A 17,756-nucleotide genomic window follows, 5' to 3' on the forward strand; every position below is an offset into this window, starting at 1 on the left:
TGCGGCATTCCTGTTATTTTACTATATTGCCAGCTGAGTATTTTGTATTTTTTTCATCTTCCCCTCTGAAAAGGATGTCGGATCAGTCAGTGTGCTGTTAAGTGAATCATTGTATTTGCCCTTTTAATTATTGGTGCCTTTGTCTACTTTTCTGTAATTGCCTTTATTTTTCATTAACATCAGCATGATCAGGTTTTTGCCTGCCAGGTCTTTATGGTTGAGTCTAGTTAAACTGTGGCCTCCAGGTAGTATCCTGAGACGGGGACAGGGAGTGGGACAAGGACTTACAGCCTGACTGGGCTTGCCTATTTCACAGGGCGAAGGAGAAGTCAACTTACTGCCTGCCCAAAGATCTTTTTAAGATTCCCCTCCATATATATGTGCCTATATATATTTTCCCAGAAGAGGAAGTAGTTGGGATTTTGGCTGTTAATTAGGGGGCAATCTTAAAGAGCTTCAAAAGGATGCCTGTCATGCAGAATAACTGCACCTAACAAACTGTAACTGTCAGTTATCATGCATATCAGATTAATGCTCCCCATTTTTTAACAGAGACCATTCACATGGGAAGAATAACTTTTAAATTCCAAGAGCTGCTTCCAGAGAATGATGACTTGGCAGCTGCCAGGTCTTGTGATGCTCATTTTGATATTCCCAGTCATATTATGGGTGCTTTTTTTCTTTCTTTTTAATTTCTGAGAATCAATTTTTCCTTCTCCTGTGTACCTATTTCCCTAACAGACTCTTCCAGATCTCTTATAAACACGGAAATTGGAACCAACCCTCCTGTGATGGATCAGCCTGCCCCATTGGTATCAGCTTGCTCTCTGTCGTACAGTCTTTAAACCACAAACATAATATCCTTGTGTTATAGTAGTTCCCTACTATGCCTGGTAGTAGTGTAAGGAAGTGGGGGGAACTGGGCATATGAACTAGCAGTATATAAAAATATGTGTTTGGTAATTACTTAAAAGATGCAAGTGAGTGAGCAGTGCCCGTAAATCTGTTGGTGCCCTCTCAGCTGTCTGCCTGCCTCAGGCATTTGGGTAAGTGGGGATTTTGAGTAGGGAGTTGCAGGGCAAGCAGCAACTTGAACCAGCTTCTGAAAAGCATTTGATGTTTTGTGGAGGGCAGGGATGCTCAGAGCTGAAACACAGAGGTGGGACTAACCTGAACATGATCCTCTAGTGTTGAAATGTCCCACAGCAGCCTCTGTGGGCTGTATACGCTGCTGTGGAAGGGTGCAGGTATCTTACTGGGGTTTCTTGACACAGTGCTGAAGTAGCTGCTTTTGAATCCTCTGTTGCATGCATTTGTAAATAGCAGGGCTGTGTGCCTCTCTCTTCCTTGGGTAGTATAAATTTGATCCAAGTCCAGTGTGACCAGATGATTGTTTCTGTTGGATTAACTAAGGGATGCAGAGAGGTGTTCGAGATGATGAGCACAACGGCAGCCTGGATGCTACCAGGTGCTGTGTATTTTGGCGTGAAACTAGACACTGAGAGATACCTGGTCTGTCAGAAAGTCTTCTGGAAAAAAGTTGCACTAGAAGTTTTGGGAACAGATTGGAACTGGTAGAAGGAAATGTGCATGGAGGCCATGTTACATGGTGCAGGGTGACCTAAAACCAGATTTACAATTTAATGGAACCACAGTTCTTTTTTCCTATCCCCTTTGTTTCCACACATGTGAAGGTGTGGGGTGTTGTGCCTGGGGAACAATTATATTTGCAAAAGAGTGGGATGGTTTAGCCCTTAATCACTGCCTGCCTTAGTTGTAGCAAGATGGGAACGGTAGTATTACTTCCCAGCACATCATTGCTATGGATCGAGTCTCAGACCCAGTTTAGAGCGCAAAGTACCTAGTGCTGGCATGTAACTGTGGTTTGGGGACCAATTTTAGAGCTGTGTTTGAGACTGATGAATTCTAGGCATCACATAAATACTGGAAAGACAACATTTACCCTGTACATAGTTTTCAAGCAGTAGATTGATGCAACTGTGAAAGAGCTGGGGAGAATTAACTCCATGTTAACATTACATCTGACAGGCTAGTGGAGGTTATTGTTATTGGTTATTCCTGAGCGCTGCTTTCCTACACTATTGTACAGGGGGATGACAGCATATGTTATACTGTACTCTGGAATTTGATGCATTTTACTGCTGGACAGTTTTTCTAAAGTCAGTCAATAACCTTAACATTTAATAACCTGCTGAATTACAGGCAGCTTATATTGGGCAGGGGAAGAATGTCCCAGGGAGATGGGATAACTGGATTTGGAGAATTCAGTTACGTACCACACTTAAAAGAATTTATAGCATTTTGTGCCAAGGCATGGACAGTGCAACCGTCTAACCTGATCTCTGCAATACTGCATGTTTCATCTGTGTGCCCTGTGTCCAGTCTTTGCTCCAGGTTTTGTGCCTGTGTTGAGGAAACAAGTTTACACTGGATGTTTCTTTGCAAACAGTGGCTTTGAAATGTGATTTTCTTCCCTGTCTTGGGTAGTTGTCCATCTCTTTGTGCTGTGGTGGGCACTTAAGACCATCATGGCATTGAGGTGCCCAGAGAGGTAAGCAGAATAGCACTGTGGAGCAGACATGTCCCACCTCTGGACCAGGCACAAGCTGCTGCTGTTTCACTTGCCTGCCTGATGTGCCTCTGTTTGGTCCCTGTTAGGTAGAAACCAGTGTTTGGGGGTGGGGGCACTGCACTGGTGGTGTGTGAGAAGAGCTGTTCACTCCTGCCTATGTCTTTGTCCTCCTCCTGGAGATGCAGGTCATTTCTGAGCAGTCACTGCCAATTTGACTGCTGCATCAGTTTCAGCTTGAACAAATGGTGGGAGAGGAAGGTTTTGGGTATGACTTTTTTTTTGGTGTGAGCAGATGGGTAACCTGAAACTGGATCTGCGTGCACAAGAGATACAGGCTGCCCAGATCCTTTCAGCAAGTACATTCATGATTTTCAGCCGTGGTTGAATGATTTTAGGGTTGCACTAGAGGAGAAAATCATGCTTTCAGGCATCTGCTGGCTGCAGAGAGGATTCTAGATGCAGAAAGTTGTAGTGCAATGTGTATGTGCTGCCAGCTGTGACAAGCAGAGGATGTTACTTGGGCAGTGGTGGCTCTGTAACTAGTTATAGAATTGCTGAGCACAGAGGAAGCTACAGTAAGAGATTTCACCTGCTGAACAGGTGAAAAGCAACAGCTTTTGAAACCTATTCAAAGTTGAATCCCTGCCTTTGAATGAGTGAACCTTTTCAACTCAGTGATTTCAATTTAAAAAAATGCTAAAGATGTAACCAGGGAAATTTTTTTGTTTTTCTTAGCTGGGGGGAGAAGTGACATCCATTTGAGAAATATTTGCTGTTGTATTTACAGGTGACAAGAAATACATTATGGGACCAAAAGTTTCCACTGTTGATGCCACTGTATTTGGGCATCTGGCCCAGGCAATGTGGACACTACCAGGGACTCGACCAGAGAGACTGATCAAAGGTAAGAAAGCTTAAGTGACCTCTGATGAAAAACTGTTGGTGGTATTTGCCATGTTTCAACTTGGAGCACTTTGTAAGGACATTTGGATTGATTTGCTTCAACTGCATCGCAGGCTGTTCTTGCCTTTGATGTAGCATTTGTATCCTGTAATGTTTTCTCTTAAAATTCTTGTTTGTTTAATGTTCTACATGGTAATTATTTCGGTTCCTGTACTTGATCTTTTCCCTATTTAACATAGCAAAGACTGAATGCCTCTAAGGGATGAATGCTTGGTAAAGTACAAGGAAGACAGAAGCACAGGCCGTGAGCCAGATTCTGCTGAACTGAGTAGTTTGTTGATGGTAGAACTGCAAGTGCTATTGTTCTACTGAAATTACAGCCTTTGTTGTTGCTGAAGATGCTGGGCAAGGAACGAAGAAGTCCATCATGACTTTGGAGTCACTGTGTTTTTGCATGAGTTGGAAACCAACATACTCCCCTTGACACACTTTTTTTTTTTTTTTGGGGGGGGGGGGAGTGGTATAGACACGTGAAAGTATCTTCTCAGATTAAAACTGCAGTATGAAAAATGGGAAGGGCTAAGGAGGAAAAGGATGTGAAATAGGTGTAAAAGGAATGAATCTGTCTTGTAGATCTACTCTGCAGGAGTGCTACTAAAGCAACAGTTAGGAGGTACAGACTTGCTCATTATTAAAACTGAGGAAAAAATACTTGAGATGAGGACGTAAGTATTGTCTGTATAGTTCTTCCCCTTGATGTCTGGGGAATCATAGATAAAACCCTGAAGGATCCATGGCTTTCAAGAAGGAATACTAGGTTTGTTGAACAAGTTTGTCTCTAATGAAAAGGTTGTAATGATGCAAATACCTAAGCAGTATGGATGATTCTTTGTACCCATCCACCTACTCATGTGATGGTGATACGGGTTTCACATACACGTTGCCTTTCATATAATCTTGTTTTTTTGTTCTTTGAAGTTTTCTGTAATTTATTCTCTAAGCACACTCTAAGCATACATATATGTGTAAACATAAGACATAAGAAACTAAGGCTGGGAACATCGGGGTGATCAGTAAGCATATAAATTTAAAAATATGAATTTATCTTGCAGACAACGCTGCCATCTGGTGGTGGAACCCCCAAAATCAGTATCTATAGGATCAAATTTTGTCTTTAGAAACCAGGTTTCTGCAAAATCAACAAGAATTCTACTGTGAAACATTTACAGTATTAGTGTCTTGTTTTATTTCTGTAGAGGTTGAATTTGGGATAGTTATTTTGCTGTGTACTTTGATGCTTATTGCAGTGTAACCCTTGTATGTATATTGTTAATAAGTATTTTAAGTTACATGAAAGTTACAAACAGCTGCTAAAAGGATTGATGGGATCTTGGAATTTTGAAACCTTTTTGGCAAGAACCTGCACAATTTGTTTCCAAACAGTTTCTGCATTAGAAGGTGAGTTAAAGCATTGTTGACTGGATGTATTTACTGGAGTCTGTTGTGCTGTGTTGCAGGAGAACTGATTAACCTTGCTATGTATTGTGAAAGAATAAGGAGGAAATTTTGGCCAGAATGGCACCATGATGATGATAACACTTTGTATGAATCTGAGGAAAGCAGTGAAGCAAGCAAGACTTACTCCCCTTTGCAGGACTTCAGTTTTTATTCAAGGACAGAAACATTTGATGAGGAAGGGAACAGTATTTCTCAAACTCCTGACACAGATTACACTGGACACTCCCTCTTTGATTCAGATGTGGACATGGATGAGTACAGAGATCATGAACAATGCAAGTGATGTGTACAAGCATCTCCCATTTTGCAGAGAAGCTGTTTCTTGGGATCAGTTTTACTTATTTTCTCCTTCAGATCAGCAGGAGGTTTATACCACTTTGGAAGAGACCATTGTGCTTGGCTAAGCTGTCACGTGCTACCTGGACTATTTCAACTTTATTTCATTTTGTGTAACTGTTCAGGTGGAACCAAGGTAAACAGTTGTTTAAAACACACACGGGCAAATGGAAGGTCCAGAGGGCAACAGGACCGGACCTTTCAGTCTACATTTTTGTTCACATTTGAAACCACGTACCACAACCAGGTGGGACAGACCTCTGGGAAGTGGAACATTTGTCAGAGCTGGTTTGTGTTGATATCTTATCTTTACAAGAATGGACTGAGGACAAATATGGAAGAGGGATGACTGGCACACCATTCTCCCATCGAAGAAAATGATTGATGCTGTTATTGAAAAGGACCTGAGGGTCTTGGTTGACAGCTGGCTGAACATGAGCCAGTGGTGTGCCCAGGTGGCCACCAACAGCATCCTGGCTTGTATCCGAAACAGTGTGGCCAGCAGCACCAGGGAAGTGATCATTCACCTGTACTGGGCACTGGTGAGGCCGCACCTTGAATTCTGTGTTCAGTTTTGGGCTCCTCACTACAAGAAAGACATTGAGGTGCTGGAGTGTGTCCAAAGAAGGATAATGAGGCTGGTGAAGGATCTGAAGCACAAGTCCTATGACAAGCAGCTGGGGGAACTGGGGGGGGTTAGTCTGGGGAAAAGGAGGCTCAGGGGGAAACCTTTATTGCTCTCTACAGCTACCTGAAAGGAGGTTGTAGCGAGGTGGGTGTTTGTCTGTCCTCCCAAGTAGCAAGTGATAACAAGCCTCAAGTTGTGCCAGAGGTGGTTTAGATAGGTATTAGGAAAAACTTCTTTGCCAAAAGGATTGTCAGGCATTGGAACAGGCTGCCCAGCGAAGTGGTTGAGTCACCATCCCCGGAGGTATTTAGAAGATGTGTAGACATGACACTTAGGGACATGGTTTAGTGGTGGACTTGACAGTGTTAGGTTAATGGTTGGACTCTATGATCTTAAAGGACTTTGCCAACCTAAACGATTCTGTGATTCGGTGGAGTTCCAGGAGTATTTTATTTGATAGCTGCCTGTACTCTAGGTGCATGTTACAGTGTCTGTAGGAAAGAACTGCTCCTAGTTCTTCCAGAGATAGTTAAGGAAGGCAGGAGGAAGACATATTCCTACAGAAAGGAGCTTTTTAGTGTTTCTTGTTCTTTTTCGTTCAAAAGAAGGTTGAAATTGCTACTCCAGAATATTTTTATTCAGGAGGGAAATGTCAGTTTTAATGTGTAACCACCCAAACACTCATCTGGAATGTGTGTTGGCCAAATTTCTTCTGTGATTTTGAATTACTGTGTTTTTACTTCATGCCCCTGGCTGTTGTCTGCTATTGTTAGACAAGGCTAAAGAATTGTGATTTGTTACTAAAACCCTAGTGCATCTCAGCAGTGGATGCTTTGTGCTTTTTACCAACAGACATGTCAAACCCATGAAGCTTGCAAAGTGATTTGGGGTATTTTTAGGCACGGGATGCTGTGAAAATGGAAGATGTTGGGCCAGGCAATCAAATGTTTTAGAGCTGCCTAGGAAGGTGCTTCCTTAGGTGCTGGCCACTGCGCTGGCTTACACAGTCCCTAAAACTGATGCATGGGAGGCAGTTGAGCTAGGACAGCGGTGCCAGCACTGCTGTCTGTGGGGATTTCCAGGTGCTGAAACAATAACTGATTTTTAAGGAGACTTTGGTAGCACATCTGTGAATCTGGAATGCTAAATCCAGAATGATTGCACAGGTGCTGAGATACTTTGGTTTTGTCTCCCTAAATGCAGGTTAGAGGTGAGAATGAATCCATTGGATTTACTTACCACTTTGAAGGTAAGCATTTACATCAGGGTTGCTTGGCCATGACTAATGGTTTTAAGCAGAGATAAAGCACAAAGAACATACAGATAGCTGTGGTATTTGTAAACATGCATATAAAATCAGGTATTTGCCTGCAGACTTTGGTGGTGGCCCATTTAAAAATACTTTAATTACGACTTTCTCAGTGATTTACAGTTAGATGAATCTGGATCCCTCAGCAAAATTTTTATAATGTGTTATTTGTGCCGTATGTTCTGGGAGCAGACAGGGCAGACAGCTACTTTAGGATGTTAATTGTTGGTAGTCATAGTAGTCTGGAGCTTGAAACAACTCCAGCTTTCAAAGAATACCTCTCTTTTTTGTATCGTTGAGTGTCTCCTGCAGGGGAAACTGCTTGCTCTGGGGAAACACGGAGCTAGCTGTGGCTCTGAAAGCAGGGGAACACACATGAGTTCCCAGGTCTGTTCATGCACAGGAGCCACCACAGTTAGAGCTGATGAGTTTGGTGTGGTCTGAGAAAGGTATGAATTTGTACCTTCCTCAGTTCCTTGGGCATGTCCATGGAGTCACGTCCTAGCCAGTGGTGTCTCCTGTTGTCAGCAAGTGTCACTTGAACCAAAACGAAGAAGGAGGAGGATACAATCCAGTTACTTGGAACCTTCTCAGGAAACTAAGCACAGGAATAGGGCACAAGAAGATAAATTCTTGGGCTTGAAAGCACAGAGGTGATGGCCTGCAATGCCTGTGAAACTTCATAGCCAAGTCAGGGCAGATTATACCTGCAAAAATGTAGGTATTGGTATTCTGGATAAAAGGCATCCATGTCAAAAAGCTCCTCTTTAAAAATGTTTGTGTGTTTGAAATTCTGATGGAAATGTTCTCTTGCATTTGCCCATGTGTGTTTGAAGGCTGTTCTTTCTCCATCTTTTCAGCATTGGGAGGGTGTGCTTGCAGCTGACGAGTCCCAGCTGTGAGTCACAGTTATTAGAAGACCAGCCTGAGTTCAGTGGATAGTATCACCTTTGTAATTTTGGTGGGCTGACAGATCTCTCTGTGGCAGCGTCCCTTGCAGCATCCTGAAACACAGGTTAACCAGAAGTCAGCAATGTCATTTTACCCTCCCATGTGCATGCAGCTGGATCTGGATTTTGTGTGGCCGCACGCAGCCAGCGGTGGGTGCAGAGATGGAAACGCCACCACGGTGCACAGCTGGTGTCACACCACAGCCTCCTGTGTCTGCCAGCACGGGGAGCTGCTGGCATGGTGGGTAGAGCCAGTGTTGCCACACAGCGGCATGGGGAGCTGTGCTGAGGATGTAGGTGCTTTGCTGGGCCGTGGTTATGTTTGCCCCTGCCATTTTTTGCTTTTGTTTCATATAACTGGCAAATTGCAGCAGAGGCTTAATCTCACCCTGAGCAGCCAAGTAACGGGCTTCACCCCTGGGTAGGGTGAAGAGCGGATCGGAAGGGGTTGCAGAAGGCAAAGTGGCTTTTTGCTGTTGGTTGAGTTTTTCAGGGTGTTAATCGGTGAGGTGAACTTACTTTGCAACTTGTCACATGCCTTCCCTTTCTGAGGGACTACTCAGGTTACTTTAGAGGAGAAGTTGGTTGGCTTTCTCCTCGTGACAGCTACTCTTGATAAAGTCTGTGTGTTTAGCTTTGGCTGTGTTTCAAACTAGAGGTGAAATTAGGAAATGACATCTCTTTAGGAGTTTCTAGGTGTAGTATTTTGTTCAGGTTTGGTAGGAAATACTTGCATTTATTTATTCCTTCCAGAAACAAATACTGACTATTAGATCTCTTTAAAAGGATTTACTCCAAGCTTTTTTCTTTTGGAAGCTGGTCTTGGTAAAGTGTTCCAGGGAGGTGGCGGGAAGGGGCAGGAGGGGGCGGAATATGTTAAAAAAAGTTGTGGGTTGGTTTTTTTTGTAAACATCTTTGAAAAGGTGAAGAGTGTTAGTTCATTTTCGTTTGCATGGGTAAAGAGAAGATGAGTTTTCTTCAAAAAAACCCAAAGAACAGATGTTTTTAACTTTCCAAAATTCTGCTGAAAGAGCAACGTTTTCTTAAGTATTGCAGTGTGTTTGGTGGGCTTTTTTATTTTCCTCCTTCAGTCATCTTGGTATTTCATCCTGGTGCTGAGGGGCTGTGCAGATCTAAAAATAGTTGGAAAGCATCTTTATCCCCCCCCCCCCCTTTTTTTTTTGTGTGTGTAGTGGTTTTGTGTTTGTATTGGGTGTTTTTGTTTGTTTGTTTTGGTTTTTTTTTCTCCCTCACTGATCAAAATTGCAAGCAAATCTGTTGTAGGGATGCCAGAGGTCCTGACCATGCTGCTGATCGGGGTCAGGGATGTCAGGTGTCCCTGCAGCCATGAAACCTGGGACAGCTGCAGGGTGCTGACTGCCCAGTGGGTGAGCTGGGATGGCATCTTCAAGTGAGAGGGCGATGGATGCCATGATGTCATCTCTGAGGTGACACAGACCACGTAAAGCTTTTCCCAAGCTGGGAGTCCTGCTGCTGTGGCCAGGCACTCATTGCGGGGTGATGTTAGGAAAGGTTCAGGGACTCTTGTCACAAGTCAGATGTCCATGAGGTCTCTGAGAGTATCACGGCTGTCAGTGGCAAATAAATGTGGTTGTGGTCCCAGCCACAGTCCTGGGCTGGTTTTGGGTAGGCAGCGGTATGTGGTCCTGGTGGGAGGAAAGCTAGCTTGGGCTCCTTCACACTGTCTGACCCCTCCCAAAATAGTGCAGGGGCCCTTGGATGGTCAGGTGAGGAGGCAATGGGTGGGAGAGGAGAGGGTGGGATGTGGGGAGGGTGCCGGGTGGTGGGTTGCTGCAGGAGGACTTGGGCTGAACCTGAACCTGTGGCCTGGCTAATGCCGCTGTTCCAGCTGCTGGGCGGGAGCCCTGTCCTGCTCACGAGCTGGAGGATGGCCCCTCATCCTGGTGAGGAGACAGCACAGTTTCTCTGATTGCTTTACCTTAAATACCACCAAAAGCCAAGTATTGCCTTTGTTTCCATAGTGCTGCTTTAAGAGAGTAGGTAATTGGTCTGCTCCTAGTTTGGCAAATGGGAGTTTAAACCAAGCCCTGCGTTTCCAGTAGAGTTAGATTTGAAGCAGTCTGTTCTTTTTTCATGTGAATTGCAGTGTTTGACTGTGTAACACTCTGTCATGTCAGAAGGGATTCGTTTACCCCTGTCGGACTCACTGGCTCTTGTCAGCAGAGCTCACTGTTACTGAGTGGGGAAAACAGACGCTGGGATGTATAGGTCCTACAGAAATCCTACAAATGTGGTGCTTGATTTAAAAACCAAACCAAACCTGATGTTTCAGATCTGGAGGACTGTTTCCATCCAATTATAGCACTGCAAGTCACACATTTTGATCTTTAAAACCTTGGCAATGTCCCTCCAGATCTGTATTCTCTTTGAAAAAATATTGCCTGAAATATTTCTGCAGCAACAGTTCAGGCACAAATTTCCTTTTGTCAGTGACGTCTGCTCAAGTAATCATGACAGTTTCATACTGTTTTCATTGAAAGGGCTGTATCTGTCAGATGCTAAGCCTTACAAAATATTGCCTGCTGGAAAAGTGTGTTATGTTGCAGATTTATGCAGGGCAGCTCACCAAGTGAAGTTTCTGTGGCAGGGGATGAATTCAAGTGGGTCTTGTCCTTAGATGTTTGAATAAGGATTTGAATCTGTTTTCTGACAAGTAGCTTTTTAGCCTAACCTCCACCATCCCCAGATACTGCAAAATTATGAACTAGGCACGTGATCGAAATAAAGCAAATTATGCTGTCCAAATGCAGAATTACATTGGATGGCCCAGTAGCTGGCGTATGGAAATGGATATACATAGCATAGGTGTGTCATGCCCATATGTGTCAGTGGCTGTGATCTGGAGGAGTGCCCAGGTCATGGTGTTTAATGCTGTGGACCAAGAGGATCAGAGGTACCTTTGAATGACTGCAGTGGTTTTCAGCAGCTGATCAGTGCTACAGATGCTCCCGTATGCTATGCTAGGCTTCGGGTGTCCGTTAGTGCTAGGTAGACCAGCGCAGGGACTCATTTTGGTAGCTGTGGCTCTGGTGAGGCTGTTGGCATGCTGTCATCCCGTGCCTGTGCTGCAGCACTGGCTGCATCCCGGTGACGAAGGGCAAGACCCCGTTACAGAGCACTGCAGTGAGCACGGCTTTGAGCTTGCTGGTGAACATGGGCTGTCTTGTTCAGCTGGTGCACTGTGGAGGGATGTGTGCCCCTGTACTGTGTGGGTTGCTAGCGGGAGGGGGGATTTAATTTTTAAGCCAGTTAAGCTAGTCTTCACAGCTTTGCCTTAGTGGAGAAAAGTGTTGCAACATGAATCATCTCTGTCTCTCGTTTTGGGCAGTCCTTTCTTTGATAGCCATTGGGGAGGGCTTCTTTTGCGTTCCTTCCCTGTGGAAGTACCCTAATGTGAACTATTTCCCAGCAGAGGTTTCTGAAGCTCCCTGAGGGGTTTGGAAAAGAAATGGGATGTCAGTGCACAGCACAGGATTCTCAGACAATGAAAACATTGTGTGTCACTACAGTGCTAAACTGTTAGTACTGCATTCTGGTTGCCACACTACCAGATTTTTAAGGCCAGAGGAGATTGTTATGAACATTTAGCCTGACTTGTGCATAAAAAGGATTGTAGGATTTCATGTAATGATTTTCACATTCAGCTCAACAAACTAAAGCTGAAGCGGAGCATGTGCTTCCAAAAGGCATTCAACTTTTGCAGAAGAAATAAAATCCTGCCCCCTTTGAAGCTGCTGACAGAAGTGCAGTTTGCTTCAGCGGGGCTGGTGTTTCTGACCGAGCTTCCAAGTGACCCAGAATTTACCACCTCTCTTACTTCTGTGCCTAATTATCCTCACCTAAAAATTTGCCTTATTTGGGGCAGTAAGGCAAACAAGATGTGACTGTGGTTTGTTTTTTTAAGCTCTCTAAACTAAAGTGCTTTTTTTAAGCTTCACTGGTTGTGTTGATGTTCTCACTGGGCACTAGTTTGTGTGTGTTTCCCCCTCACTTCTTAGTTTGTTCTTATGACAAATCTTTCGTTGAATGTACAGGTTTTTATTTTTCAGGATACTTGAAGAATGGTAGTCCCGAAGTTTTAATCGTTGGGATGTGCAATACAGCAAGAATAAAGTATATGCAGGTGGATATGGGGGGAGGGATATATCTAGGTAGTTGCAGTGTACAAGGATGAACTAACAAAATGAAGCAACACATTGCTAAATGAGGACTGTAATGCTGTAGCTGCATTATGTTGTTTGTCTATGAACTTACAGGAGACGTACATTATTTTAGCACTGTTATTACTACTAGTTTATAAAGCCATATTTAAAATTGTACACTTAATTGTAACATAACTTTGAATTGTGCACTGTGTTGATCCATGTGTGTATATATATGAAAATCTGTATATTTTGTCTTTATGCTGTATGTCATTGGTGTGTAAATTATAACAAACGGATCTAAAATACCTTCCTGGTTCATGTCCTTATTCTGAATGTGTCTGTGCTTTCTGTAGAGCTGTGAACTATAATGGTGTTCTCTTAAGTATGAGAGCTGGGGGTTGCATGAAACTTTTAATGGCCAACGAGTTAAATGCTCATCTCCAAGGCAAATACTTTAGCCACCAGCATTATTTGGATGGGGTCACTGTCACTGCTGAGCTCTCCACTTGATGCTGGAGGAAGGATTTTGGGAGCCAGCACAAGATGAAGGACTGCAGTTAAACTTGGGCATGAGAGGGTTCTTTGCTCCCCTCTCTCTCTTGGTTTCATGACTACTGCTACCAGTGTGAAAATAAATAATTCTGAAAAGGGAACTCCATCAGGAGTGCATAAGCTTTAAGGTCTTTGCCCAAAGCACTGTGCTGGATTGTTTCGTTGTGCAGTAATATTTTGGAAATTTTTCAGCAAGTGTAAGTCCTTAACCAGACTTGGTGTGCTGCCCTGAGCGTGGCACCAGGACTGTGTGACAGGAGATGTGACATTGCTGGAAGAAATATGGGGCAACAGCATGCAAGTGATAAAGTTGCAAGACTATACACAGGTGCTTTTAGACCTCACAGAGGCTTGACATCAAATCCCGCTTCTTAAGTGATGACATTGGTGTTGCAGATGCGCTTCACCTACCTGAACATTAAAGGGGGGGAGTCCAGTTGGGCCCAACCCTGTAGTACCATTCTGAATAGGTTTTTAGCTTTTCATGGCTTTACGGTTTTATGGCTGGTGAGGCTGATGTTTAGAGACTTTTTCTCCTCCATTAAGGTTAGAAATGTCAATGTAGTTAATAAGCAGAGGTCAGAAAAACGTGTACCTAAGGTTGAAATGCAGGACGTGAAACATTAAATATTGTGAGCTCAGGAGAGCTGGCAGCCCAAGCTGAGAGCCCTGTCAAGGTCGATTCCAGTTAACTTGTGTCTTGGTGAAATACACACAAACTCTCTTTATCTCCCAGTCCCAAAAACTTTAAATTACAGCATGTGAGAAATACTCTGGATGTAACCTGGTGGTTCTGAGCCGTGCAGGCACATGCAGCTGCTTACTGCGCCCTTGTCAGCAGGAGCTTGGTCAATCATAGTATGTCGTGGTACGCCTGATCCTTACTTCAGAGAGCACTGCTGAAAAGGTGAGGGTGCCTGTGTTTTCCACTTGGGGAGGTGGAGGCACGTGGTCCAAGAATTCCCCAGGACAGCGCTCTTAATGGAACTGCACAAACAACTTCCCTGAAAAGCTGTTTAGTAGTTGGCTGCATCATGGTGGGGAAATACTGTCCCTGCTCACTGCAGGGGTGTTGGACTAGATGATCTTTAAAGGTCCCTTCAAACCCAAACCATTTTATGACTCTTAATATTCCTCATTTTCCAGTGAAATTGTTAATGGCAGCTGATCAGAAGTCTCTTTATCGGGTCTGTCCCCATGCTGATGTCTGTTGCGAGGCTGATGTTCAGTTGTCCAAGGTAGGTGCCCAGTACATCCTGAGATACCCTGGGAGACCTGGAACATCTGTGCTGAGCTGGCTGGCAGGATCCAGGGGAGACCTGAGACCAGGAGTGGCAGGTGGAAGCCAGACAGGCTATCTTAATGGCACGTCAATGATGTCTAAACACCTGTTTTCAGGCAACCAAATCCCACCCTGGATAACCACCTTAAAGAGAAAAAGAAAGTAGTGGTGGTGGTGGTGTAACTAGTATTATTCAATGTTATGGTAGGGCCTAAATGTTCTGTCCAGCTTGAGTCCTTGCACACAATCTTCTTCGTGAGCTCAGACTGCCTGCTGTGAGGTTTGCAATCTCGGAAAAAGCGATGCAACAAGAGTGAGAAGAGAAAGTCTGTTGTTTCGGTATTTGGCTCTGGATTGGGCCACATGCATTTGATTTTATAGTAAGACTTTGCTAGGCATCTCTAGGTGTCTGCGTTGTTGCAATCCATGAAAATCTGCTCTGGGTGGTCTGTGCAGCCAGAAGTGTCTGCTCTCAGGTGAGCTGAACCGCTCCCACTGTGCTGACTGTATGGCCCAGATCTCCGTGGGTGGCAGTGGAAGCTGAACGTGTAGCTCAGGAGTGTACCCTACAGTCAGAGGTCAAAATTATCTCTTAATCCCCAACTGAGTCCTATAACAGCTGTGTCTTTACCTGGAATCCCAGCCATCGCCTCTATTTTGATATGTTTTGAGGGAAATGATGTACCATTTTAGGTGGGAGAAGTTGTTCAAGGAAACTTCAGGTTGTAATGTCGAGCGCTCCAGTCAGGAAATCCCAGAGTTCAATTGCCCATACAGTTTAATGCCACCTCTTTTTGCATAAGCATGGAGTTGCGGATTTAAGTTCTTTTGCTCTCTCACTATTATTTTTTTCCCCCTGAAGACCTCTGCTTCACCTGGTGCAGGGGGTAGAGACTGGTGAATTAATGATGAGGTGATTTCATATGAAGTGTGACCCCCAAGCCTTATTTACCGTGCAGGATTTAAGCCCTACAATGGAAAAAATTATTAATTTCTTTGTGAGCTTCTCTGTGGTAGTCATTACCATGGTTTCTGGGTGCTTCATAAATGTTAACAAATTTATTTTCACAACATCCCTGTTGAGATGCTGTAATAGACAAGACTAGAAAGATAGTTGTCAAAAGCCTTGAAACTATGTGCGAGAAACTGGAATTTGATATAGGAAGAGCCAGTGGATGGACTCAAAGAAAGGAAAGACATAAACAAGCAATAGGCATCAAATATATGCTTAGCAGATGCACTTTATGTGGGTTAGAGCGTCTTGGAGAAGTACTGATTACTCTAGGATGGAAGCTGAGGGTTTAAAATAGAGCCTTGTTAGTCAAAGTAGGCAGGAAATGATTTAAAGGAGAAATGTGGTACCGAAATAATAAGATTTGGAGAGAGGAAGCGTGGGCTGCCACCACGCAGAGGCCCTTTCTCTGTCCTTCACAGCCAAATCTGCCGTGGCTGGGGGTGTACAGACCTGACAGATGAATTTTCTCTGCCCAGGTGTGAAGGTTTTCAGGTTGGGCCATCATTTTGAAGGCAGCGTTTGTTTGGGAGCCACCTGAGGCACAATTATTATCTAATAAGAAGCTTTGATTTATGGACTACATCTATGCATAGAGAAACTGCCGTAATTTCACAAACAGTGATTCTCTGTGACGAAGAAAACCATAATTATTCAGAGTGCAAGCTTCACCACATGCTAATGTGGCTCCTGTTGGCATGGCTTCCCGACACCTTTTTTAACTTGTGAATACAGCATCACAGAAATAGGCAGCGGAGCAGGGAAAGGCGATTACTGCCAGGAGGATCCAAAGTGCTCGGAGGTGGAGCGACGTGCTTGCTGTTGCTTGGGGGGCCTGGGGCTGAGCATAGGAAAGGTTCCCCCTACCGCAGCCTTTCTCTGCACCCAGCCCTGTTGTTTGGTGCCACCACTGAAGGTAATCAATGATTCGTTGTCACACAGTGATTCGTTGTCACGCAGTGATTCGGAAAGGGAAAATGCAAAGGTTTGCTGATGGAAAAACAAGCAGCTGGCTCCCAAATGTGTGCATCTTTTATTCCTGAAAAAGCAAGGGGTGAAATTTGTGCCTCCTTTCTCCTGAGTTCTGCAAATTGTGAACAGTTCATGCTTTTCCTCTTACAGCTCCAGAAAACTTTAATATTTCAGGTGTAAAGTACTGTTACACCTTTTAAAATCAGGACTGTGGCTATTCTGCCTTCTCAGGCTTAGTGCCATCTGAAGAGTAAATATTCTCCCAGCTATCCTCTGGAAGCCAATGCCAGCCCTGCTATTCCCATTAAAATAATTCAAAAGACTACATTTACTTTAATGTATGCGTCCTAACAAATGTGAGTTGGGAAGTGCCTGGATGTCATTGTAGCTCATAACCAGCTACCAAAATCCTGCAGAATGCCAAGGGGTTGTAAAAGTCTGAGGATGATATGAAGAATTTCTAGCTGCTATAAGTATTGTTAGTTAATTTATTTGCTTTCTGCTGTAAGGCCAAAAGCAAACCTTAAACAAAGAGGGGAAAAAAGTAACTAAATCTGATACACCATTTACATAGCTATGGATAAATCTAGAACTCACTTGGGGAATCAGAAAGCAGAGCAATCTTTTTAAAGGCCGTGTAATGAAATAGTTTACAATATCAAAGCCCTTAGATAAGTTGTTAAAGAAATCTTCAGTCTTTTATTGAAAGCCACGAAAGTATTAGTTACTTCTACAATGAGCCTAAAAATGTGACAAACAATAATGAGTGGTACGATTGCTAACTAATCTCTCCGTGGTTTTGGAGCTGGCTGACAAGATGGGTAAAAGTCAAGTACTTAGATTTCCAGGACAAGATTTGCCTTGTCTATTATTACTATTATTATTATTATTATTATTATTATTATTATTATTATTATTATTATTTTAATCCTTAGATAGATTTCATGAGAGCTTTGGAAACACGCATTGCCTGAGCCAGACAGCATCAGGCGAGTGTCAGAAAGGACCCATGTATGTGATACTTGCTTGCAAATAGCTGTGGCTGGTGGGAAAAAAGAGCAAGCATTTAAACAAATGGGGTAAAACAGAAGGTTTTGATAGGAGGAAGGTACAGAAGATGAGCAATTGTTATACACATGCAAACCTAATGGTTGTTACTTGAAGTTTTAAAATTCTGCCTAGTACAATTTTAAAACTCTGTGGGGAGAAAGAAGGATGAAATCTATAGGAGGGTGCCTCCATCATATTTAATGCTACGATAAGCGACAATGGAGATCGAGCGGCTGCAGTGGGCAGATTCCTGTTCGCAAAGTCTGTATGGAACAGCGTGCTTTATTGCAATGATGGTGTAGTCTGTCTCAGAGTAGCTGATGCGGGCAAAAAGGCCAGATAGGTTTTGTGGTAAACTTTTACCAGTCTAAAACCAGGCATTTTGAAGTGTTCAAAATGGCTTGTATCAGATTATCTTAAAATTGAGCATTTTCCATGCTAATAAGGTGAGAAGCTTCTGGATT

General features: G+C 43.6%; 1 protein-coding gene across 1 annotated transcript in view; it reads left to right on the plus strand.

Annotated features, from left to right (window-relative positions):
- The window catches only part of FAXC (failed axon connections homolog, metaxin like GST domain containing), a 33,221-nt gene extending 20,491 nt beyond the window's left edge, over positions 1-12,730 (plus strand). The window contains exons 6-7 of the mRNA XM_080388033.1: positions 3,381-3,497; positions 5,014-12,730. Of these exons, the coding sequence (XP_080244159.1) occupies positions 3,381-3,497; positions 5,014-5,297 (401 nt within the window). The 3' untranslated portion in view covers positions 5,298-12,730. The remainder of the gene's footprint in view (positions 1-3,380; positions 3,498-5,013) is intronic.
- The last annotated feature ends 5,026 nt before the right edge of the window (positions 12,731-17,756 follow it).

This window comes from Falco punctatus (assembly GCF_963210335.1).
Source record: "Falco punctatus genome assembly, chromosome: 5".
In the NCBI taxonomy this organism is placed as follows: Eukaryota; Metazoa; Chordata; class Aves; order Falconiformes; family Falconidae; genus Falco; species Falco punctatus.